At 45.9% G+C, this 9,955-nt stretch overlaps 1 protein-coding gene across 1 annotated transcript; it reads left to right on the top strand.

Annotated features, from left to right (window-relative positions):
• The first annotated feature begins 1,901 nt into the window (after positions 1-1,901).
• On the top strand, positions 1,902-9,692 carry LOC136290865 (G-protein coupled receptor 26-like). Its single transcript, XM_066185240.1, has 3 exons — positions 1,902-3,067; positions 3,629-3,742; positions 7,636-9,692. The coding sequence occupies exons 1-3, from the start codon at positions 2,400-2,402 to the stop codon at positions 7,871-7,873; spliced, it is 1,020 nt and encodes a 339-aa protein (XP_066041337.1). The 5' UTR covers positions 1,902-2,399; the 3' UTR covers positions 7,874-9,692.
• Positions 9,693-9,955: the final 263 nt, after the last annotated feature.

Raw genomic sequence — 9,955 nt, forward strand, 5'->3', positions numbered from 1 at the left:
TGTGTAGAAGAGAGAGATAAAGAGAGCCAGAAGTTGTCCTCTGGATCCAAGAGGAAACAGCTTCTTGGGTAGCTATCCCAGGAAGAGAACAGCACATCTATGTTGTCTCTGTGATGATATAAAATAGCATCTCCCCCACCTGACACCACTACACAGCCAGCCTCTATTCCCAGATGTCTAGCATAAAAGCCCCATAACCCTGTGATACTGTTAAATGAAAGGTAGGTCATATATGTGTTCTGACTAGTAGGAACTGTAAGAATTGCTGCTGTGAGAGAGGAAGTACTTGCAGAACCTTTGCTCTGTAAGGTTATAGCCAGGTTCTCCCACGATGGTTCATTTCTTCCCAGCCCTTTCCAAACAGTGCTGGCTCTCTGATGATAGAAATGCAACAACTGAACACTGAGAAAACTGGTATTGTCATGCTTTTATAGATTTCTTTTCCCTCAAATGCTTACACAGATACATATAGAATTTTTGTCCGTCAAGCATAAGCCCTGTCAAATGTATCTGCACTTTTTTAACTTTGGAAATGACAGCTCTCTGATCAAAGAAAACATTCATTTCCTTTCCATCCTGAGGAATAGTACTGTACTGGTTTGCTTCCAAATAACACATCTCATGTCTTGTTGCTTTGCTCTCTCCTTAAGACATATAATTTACCATGGCAAGCTTTTCAATTAGGGGCTGATCCAAAACTTTAACTACTCTTGAGGGAAAAAAGCCCAACAAAACCTACATTGCCTTCGGGCTCTTTCAAGCAGTTTTATGTACAGTTAATCACACAGTGGTCACACTTGCGTGACAAGGTTACACTGTAGGGACAGTATATACAATACAGCATTTCCTTAGGATATTAATAGTAATTTTGGATAGTAGGAAAGATACCTTTTCTTCTCCTTTTTCTTCGTGTCAGTTCTGGCGATCAACTGTAAAATGTGACAGTGATTAGACATGGCAGCTTTTTTCTATACCAGTATTATTTTGATGCACCAAAACTTACTCACTTACTCTCCTCTCTCTCTCTCTTTTTTTTTTTTTTTTTTTTTTTAATCTAAGACAAAGATTCACAGAATCTTTGGGAATTAGCCACGTGATCCCCATTTCTGACAGCTGCAGAGGGGGAATTTCTGTTCTCTTTCATGTCTGTCTTTTCAGCTTTTGCCAGAATGTGATTACAGAAGAAACCTTTCTGACCGCCACACTGTCGCATTATCAGTGAGACTGGAAAATGATAAAGAGACTTTAGTTTTCCACAGAGTGTGCCAGCATCACCCTAATGTGGGTACTTGTTCGACCAGCTGGTGAGTCCAAGCACTCAAAGTGGAGTCTCTAACCGAGAAACATCCCTCGCTGCTGGCCAGCAGAGTTCTGGTGTGAATACCCAGAGGGCAATCATAGCAAGCATTGTAGGGGGAAAAGGACAAGCAGTCCCTCAGATGGAAGGGGGGAAGCCTGCCCAGGGGCACAGACACCAGATTTTGAACAGGTTTCAGGAGAGCCAGATACAGCTGGTGAGTTCAGCGTGTGCCTGAGCGCAGTGCAGGGATCAAACTACCAGCAACTCATCTCCGGGTCTGATCCTTCCTGAGCTGCACACTAAAGGAAAGTTGGGCTTCCTGCTGCTCTCGCCTGCGATCCGGGAGTGGATCAGCCCGACGCCGCGATCCCTGGCTGAGCCTGTGCCTCGCAGCCGCTCGTCTGCGCATGAGTCGCTGCGGGAGGCTCCGCGGCTGGAGTATTTGAGGGGCTGGGCAGCGGGGGAAGATGCTCAGAGCCTGCGGAGGCCGTGCGCCCGGCGGAGCGCAGCCGCGGAGGGGCATGGAGGGGGCGCGGGCTCGGGCGCTGCGGGGGCCGCGCTCCGCGGCTTGAAGGCAGAGCCGGGGCGGCCGTCGGGGCAGCGCCCGCTTCAGCACCGCGGACAGCGCCCGGCCAGCGCCGCGCCTGCGGCCGCGCTCCCCCGGGCCCCGGCTCCGCTCTCCGGGCGCCTCGGGCCCCCTATCTCCAGCCCCGATTCTCGGCTACCCCCATCTCCACCCTATCTCCCGATCCGGTCGCTTCGTGCCTCGGAGCCCCTACCCTCGGCTCCGGCCACGCTCTTCCCGGGCCCCGCTCCCCCGCTGGCTGACTCTGCTGTCAGAGAGCCCCGACCCCGCTGTCCCTGTCCTCCCCCTTCTGCCCCGTCCAGCCGCCCGGTCCCGATCCACTCTCCCCTCTCTCAGCACCTTCGACTCCGCTCCCCGCCCTGCTCTTCTCTGCGCGCCCCGCTGCCCCCGGCGCTGCCCCCCGGCCCCTGCCCCGCCGCCGGCACCATGCGCAGGGCGGCAGGCGAGGCTGCGGTGCCGGCGCGGGTGCCCCCTTCCTCCTGCCCTCGCCAGCTCCAGGCGACCCGCTGAGAGATGGACTTGGCAGGCGTGCTGCTGGCGCTGCTCCTCGTGCTGGTGCTCGTTGTCTCTCTGCTCTCCAACCTCCTGGTGCTGCTATGCTTCGTCTACAGTACGGAGATCCGCAAGCAGGTCGCCGGGGTTTTCCTGGTGAACTTATCCTTCTGCAACCTGCTTCTCACCGTTCTGAACATGCCTTTTACCCTGCTGGGCATCCTGAGGAACCAGCAACCCCTCGGGGGCTGCGTCTGCAAGGCGGTGGGTTTCCTGGAAACTTTCCTGACTTCCAACACAATGCTGAGCATGGCAGCACTCAGCATCGACAAATGGATTGCCGTGGTGTTCCCCCTGAGCTACACCAGCAAGATGCGGTATAAGGACGCTGTGATACTGATGGGCTACTCGTGGCTCCACTCCCTCACGTTCCCCTTGGTATCCTTGTTTTACTCATGGGTAGATTACAACAACGTTTATGCCTCTTGCACCTTACACCTGAAGGAAGAGACGGAGCGGAGAAGGTTTACAGTGTTCACCATTGTCTTTCACTCCACCAGTTTCATGCTGTCTCTGGTGATCTTGTGTTTCACCTATTTAAAGGTGTTGAAAGTTGCCCGGTTCCACTGCAAGCGGATAGACATTATTACCATGCAGACTCTGGTTTTGCTGGTGGATATCCACCCCAGGTAATGAGTGCGCGCTCGGATTCACAGCCCCGGTCACTAGCGGTAGTTACCCCGGGCGGAAAAGATATCCCGCCTCTCCAGCACCCCTTCCTGCCTGCCCCGGCCGCTTGGCGAGGGCTCCTGCCTCTAGTTTCAGACGCTGCTTACAGTGCCAGGAACGGTGGCTTGCGCATTTGTAGCCTTCTCTGTTTAAATGCTAATCCGGCTCTCCGGGTTATCCCACTTGCCTGAGCCCCCTTCAAGTGGGAGTCACTGCTTTGTTGAGTGCGATCGTCCCGAGGCTCGGTGGGGCTGGGGCTATCCTGCTTCCCTCGGGGCTGCCCTCCTCTTCTCGAGGGGATTTTCTTCCTCTCCCCCAGGAGGCTGCCCTCCTCCCTCGGGGCTGCCCTTCCACCGGACCTGGCTGCCCTCCTCTTCCCGGGGGCTGCCTTCCTCTCCCCTTTCCCTTCCCGGGCGCAGGGGCTTTGGGGCGTGGAGAAGGTTCTATCCCTCTTCCTTGGGCTCGCGTCTCACCTCCTCCCTTCTTGCCTTAACGCCCTCACTGCTCTTTTCCCTCCGTAGTGTGAAGCAGCGCTGTCTGAACGAGCAGAAAAGGAGGAGGCAGCGGGCTACCAAGAAAATCAGTATTTTTATAGGGTCGTTCGTGATCTGTTTTGGTCCTTACATTATCACCAGGTTAGTATCCCCTGTCGGGGTGGGGCACTTTGCGGGATCAGGATGTTCTGTGATGCGCAGGTGCCCTGGGGTCCTACAGCTAATTTTGGGGGGCCAGAGCCAAACGGACCCCCGGGACCGGTCTTGAGGGGCAGAGCACACAAACACACACAAACACACCCTGGCACGCCACTCCTGCCCGCACACCCAGCCCTAGGGGGCAGCCCCGGCAGGACCTGGCTCTCCTTCCCTCTTTGGAGACAGGTCTGGGCACCTCTGCCAAAAGCAAGTGGCTTTTAGGACACGTACCGGGAATTGATTACATGCCAGCGGGAGATAAAAGCAGTTTAAAAGACTTGCCACCCTTCCTTGTGAGCACAACCCTAGCAATAGAGAGGAAAAAAGACAGACTTTCCTGATTAGCTGAGGTTTTTTTGGTTTTTTAGGCATAAGGCCAAGCTTGCTTCTAGTGGAAGCTGAGTTGATATAATTTGAATTTGTCCAGGCTGATAATTTGTCAGATAAGATTTCAGTCTGGAAACATTAATGCCTGTAAATATATTGCTAATGGTGCAGCACAGACTTATGCTGAGGTGTAAAAGTTATCTCTCAGGAAAAGCAATAGTTAGACTTCTTAAATGTATAGGAAACACCATGTTCCACAACTGGACAGAATTATAGGCATCCATCCTGGTGGTTTGCACCTTTTAAAGTGTCCATGAATCATTGTTGTTATCTACTTGTGTAGTCTTCATACAATAGACGATTATTAATATTTTTAAATCTTGTATAAACCAGTGAGCTGGAAGTCAGTGTAACTACACTGAATTGCAGCACCCCAGCATTTAGCCTTTCATCTCTAAACTGAAATGGAATACATCTTTCACAAGTGATTTTTAAAAATATTTCCCACTTTCACAGTGTGTTCAAGGCAGCCTTGAAGAGTGCTGACTTGTGTTGAGGGAGGTGCACTAGTGTGCAAACCCCCCTGGTGAGAGCTTCTTCAAGGTTGTTACCCAGCTTCCAGTGTCTGCAGCCACAGCAGCTCACAGAAACTGGCCAGCTTTAGTGCTCTGATCTCACACAGTCACACACATACAGGCCATTTATGGTCAGTGCCACTGCCCTTTTCTGAGAGGAGTAGGGGAGAGGTTAAGGCTAGTGCACTAAACAGACAATATTTTTAAAATGTTTAAAGTGACATTTATTTCAGTTCCCATTTACATGTTGAAAGGGATTCCTTCCTGATTGCCTGGATAACTACATCTTTTTTCTGCAGTTGAAAGGATTATTACAAATATTAACATTACATCACATAGTTAAAAGGTTAATTTATCATTGTTCAGTACATCTTGAATCATGTTCTGTTCACTTTTGCCATAATCAGGATGTAATTATGTTGAGCAAAGTGGATTTTGCCATCTTCTTTCCATCTGAACATTACCGAGCTCAGCAAATTCCAAACGTGGCCGCATTTTTTAGGGTGGAGGTATTTCTCATAAACTTCTAAAATAAAAGTTACTTCCTTCTTCAGACCTTGCATTTGGCAGACGTGAGATGGTGCATTTTCTATGTGTGACAAACTGGTACCTATTCAACTACTGTAGAGAAGGCTGAAGGGCTGGTTTGTGGAAATGTGTGTCAAAGTACAGCTTCTGTCTGTCACAGGGACTGAGCTGGTTCAGTGACAGCAGAATGGGAAGTATTTGGGGAGGATATCAAAAGGCTCCTTGTCTCAAAGACAAGGCAGTGCCAAGACAGCACTTGGTGGTGATGGAGGTGAGATTGGAGGCCTTGCTGCTGTGCCTGTTCCCCCACTCTTCTCTCATTCTGGTTTTTAGAGGGGTGGCACTGAAGCAGTCTCTGGGGAGGCAATGTAAAAGCCATCCTCCCCATTGTCTTGCTCTTGGCCTGGTGACTCAGGTTGCATTGTGAGCTCAGTATTTGCTCCTCACTTCAGAAATTTGAACGAGATTAGGCTCATTAGCAATATATTCATCTGTTCACTAAGAGACGACAGATGAATTTAATCTCCTTTGTAACAGCACTGAAAACAAGAAAATCATACTAAGATGCATTTAGATGGATATTTCTAAGTCTGACTTGTTTTGACCAGACCCTTTATCTTATTAAAATCTGCGTAATTTTTCTTCTGTTGGCTTCAGTGCAATTAAGTTTGGATCCATAATGCATTAATGGGAACATAGCAATACATCTATTTTCAAGACTAAAAGATATCTTACTCTTCCTATTTAGTGTCTTTATAAAAACATCAATTATATATTTCTTGTATTGGGATGATATGCAGAATGGCACAAACCTAAGCAATTACATGGCAAGTGTAATTTATTGTACAATTATTTCTCATATTTTGTATCTTCCTGTTCTACCTATTTTTAACTCACTGGAACTTTCTCTGAGCAGCTTCAAACAGAAGTCATCTGTTTTTTTGAATGCACTTGCCATAGGAATGATTTAACTTTTAGCCATATAAATAAGGAAATTTCTTGTCACTTGTAGCAATGTTCAGTCCAAATGATGGTAAGTCAGCTTTTCTATGAGGAGGGACTAGAACAGCTTCCAAAGTCAACACCCTGCAAGTCAGGAGCTCTGCATTTTGGAAAGAGGACAGAAGGTTTTTCAAGCCTTGAGAAAGCTTCTGATCTTACATCTTCAAACAGTGATGTCTTAGAGTATTGAAAAGGGCTATTTTATCTCCCAGAACATTTTCTTTACTTCTGGGATGAATAGACCAAAGTAGCATACTCTTGCTCCTGCAAAAGGTTTTACAGAAGGTATGCACAAAATAAAAATTCCTCACCCTGTTCTTTCCACCTTCCTGGAGGATTTGCCCCCTGCAGATGAGCTGGGTGAGACATTTGCTGGAACAGTCTGAAGGATTGCCCTCACTACTGTGGAAAAAATTGTTTAACTTAGTTGTGGTTTCTGCCCCCATGATTAATACATCCCTCTCAGCTGAGGTGCCGAGGCCACTAATCATCCGTGAAGCACAGAGCAGGAGACACAGGTCTGGACGTAGCTGCCTGGTCATATAATGATGATAAAAGTGTTCTCTCCTTGTTTTCTTTGGCCAGCCTAGGAGTCAGCTAAATGCACACAAAAACTTCCATGGCTAAATAGCTGTAGGTGTGCTGCTAAGCATACTGTGGGATTGCAGGTGCCAGTCAGAGCTCCCTGAGGTACTGCCAGGTTGTTCTTCCTGACCAAACTACAATGGTCTGACATAAATCTGCTTTGCATCTGTGTTAATTCACCACAGTGGTGTAATGAAGGCTCACTGGTGCGTGTCTGTGTCTGAGGGGATGGATTCAGTGACCTAGACCACGCTTCTGGTGTCATTTGAGATGCTGCATTGTATCCAAGTCCTTTACCTAGGCTGGCAGATATGCCACAGGACCTAAAGCAGACCTTGCAGGAGCAGCAGCCTGATGCCAACGGGGTTATGTCCAAATGTCTCAAGTGTCACTAGACAGCTCTACTCAGGAAACTGAGGTCAGTGAGTCTGGGTGCCCTGAGCCATGTGTGTCTGCCTCAAGCTTGCTGTGGGAAAGAGGTAGTCAATTTTGACCACTTACCAGCACAGCTCAGTAAATTCAGAAAGTGAGAAGTAAACTGCAGCACTCTTATCTCCTCTGCACAGAAGCATTACCACAGAAAACAGTTTTTCCCTCTTTCCATAGTAGGAATTGATTTTGTCTCCCAGTGGTCTTGCTAGGAAAGTTCTCTTTGCCCTTACAGAATGTGAGGAATAAGTACACGGCCCTTCTCCTGCAGGGACTGTGTACTGTAAGAAAATAAATGTTACTTGAATGTTTCATGAAGCATGAGTTGAGCACGGGGCTCAGTGTGAGTATAACACTCAAATGTTTCCATTTCTCTTTAATGTTTAACAGGTTGATAGAGCTCATTCCTTTTGTTACCATAAATTACTACTGGGGAATTATAAGCAAGTGCCTCACCTACAGTAAGGCTGCATCAGATCCGTTTGTTTACTCACTTTTACGTCAACAGTACAAAAAAGTTCTGATCAACATCGTCAACAGGATACTTAAGAGGGACCTGTATCCGTCATCGGGGTACAACAGTTCTCTCGACACTGAAAACGATTACTGCTTGCACAGAACAAACTGACAACATGAAAAGCATTCCCATTCCAGGGAGACAGGTGTTTGCTGCTGCTGGAAAACTGCCTTTCTCCTCTCATGCTGACAGTGGTGACAGTGTCTCCAGCGTGTGAAGGCTGCGTTGATGTGACACGTTTCATCGTGGACTTTCTGTAAAAAGGCTCTTCCCTGGTCTGCAGCCAAGCACAATTCCTGGCAAAGCCTTGTCCCCCGGTGAACAGAGTTGGCTTGAGGGGTTTTAAGAGAGCCTTTTGAGGCTTTAGAGGAGCTTGGACAGCTCTCAATGTTTCATGCATGAAGACTTGGTATGACTCGGAGCGTTCCAAATCAGAGATGATATTCCACTATTCCAGTGTCTTCTGGGAGCACAGGAATCCCCACACTGGAAGGACAGGTTCAGAGTCCTCCGTGCTGTGCCTGTAACTCGGCAGCCCAGGATCTCCTGTTAGTTTTGAACATTAAAAATAGATCTTTTAATTGATTGATTTATTGTATAGGTGCCTCAAGTGAGTCAGCACTTTGAATCTGAGATTGTTATTATTATTATTATTAATTTATTACTAGGCATCATGATTGTAACATAGCCTTTAGGAAGTGGTACATATATTTGATATGCCAGTATTCTATCAAGCATAACCAAAGTCCACATATCTGAGTTACTAATATTTAGCACTTCAGTGGTATGTGATTACAATAATTGCAGCAACAGTAACGAAGACATGTACGGAATTTAGTTAAATAGCACTGTAGTTCCATCACTGAGCTAGTAGTCCTATTCAAGCAAGCTTTTTATTCAGAAAAAAAAAAATCAGTAGAACTGACAGATACCATTGTGTTTAAGATATATTACTTCAGAAGCTATCTGTTTTCAAAGGAAAGGCTAAAATATATTAATTCTTTTTAAGAGATATATAGCGTGTAAAATATTTCATGCATTGGCTATATATGGTGGATTGTCATAATACTGTACAATCTTTTCTTTAATAATGATCAATTAATCTGGTGATTTTAACAGACAACAAGAGATATGAGTAATATTATAACAGACCTGCTGCCAAATGCCCAGAAATATAAAGCTGCTTTGTTATGATATGTATTTTTCTCTTTTATTCCTTTTTAAATTTAAACAGGTTTTGGAAAAATGTGGGAATTATTTTTGAACAATATTCCTTTGATTATGTAAGACATTTATTAAAATTTAAGAATTCTATGGCATTCAATAAACTACTATTTTCTAATTGAGTACATAAGAGGAAAAGTAAAGCAATTCTAAAGTATATTTTAAGAAAAATAAAAAGAAAGATGACAGTAAAGTACTTTTATTTTTTACGTAACAATGCACTTGACCCTATAAAGCATTGAGAAGGCTATTTCTGGTCAAACTAAGCATATAAGCATGTGATTAGGCACAAATATAATTTTCTTTGAAGCTAACAGTTCTATTTCCATGCTGAAAATTAAGTACACACTCAACTGTTTTGCAAAATCAGTGTTGAGCTGTCAGCACATTGTGAGAGGGTTTTTCCCACCATCCACAGTGAGGAAGGAGAGTGTCTTGTTCAATCCCACTGAAGTCAAGGAAAGATGATGCTGCCAAACAAAGAAAGTGTTCTCTTACCTCCTGCTTTTAATCTCTGGGGCCTTTATGATGCTCTTTTTTTTTTTTTTCCCTTTCCCCCATGCAAGTACCTTAGGCCTCTGTGCTTTGCATCTATAGTTCTGCCTGTGTTTAAACTGAATGTACTATGATGGTTTTGTCTTCTTAGTAAAGTATTTGTACTCTCTTCAATTTTGTGTAAATACAGTATTTCAGAAAAAAAAAAAAAAGTTGTCTATGGAATCTTTTCAGTTTAACTGTCTTCCTGTCTCCCCATGCCTCCCCCTCTTCCATGCTGCTAGAAAAACCTGATGTTCCAGTCTCTCATTTCAGCTGCAACATAAGGACCTGATAACTCTGTGGGGAGTGGGAGGGATGCTAAATTTTCAGTAATTTTTTAGTCAGTTTTGTGCCAAAAAGTTTTAATAGCCTACAGTAGCTATCCCATGAATAAACATGAGCTTAATGATACCTACAGTTGTTAGCTTACCC

The sequence above is a fragment of the Chamaea fasciata genome, unplaced genomic scaffold, assembly GCF_029207755.1.
Source record: "Chamaea fasciata isolate MVZ Bird 193981 ecotype frontalis unplaced genomic scaffold, bChaFas1.0.hap1 SCAF_6, whole genome shotgun sequence".
NCBI classification, from domain to species: domain Eukaryota; kingdom Metazoa; phylum Chordata; class Aves; order Passeriformes; family Sylviidae; genus Chamaea; species Chamaea fasciata.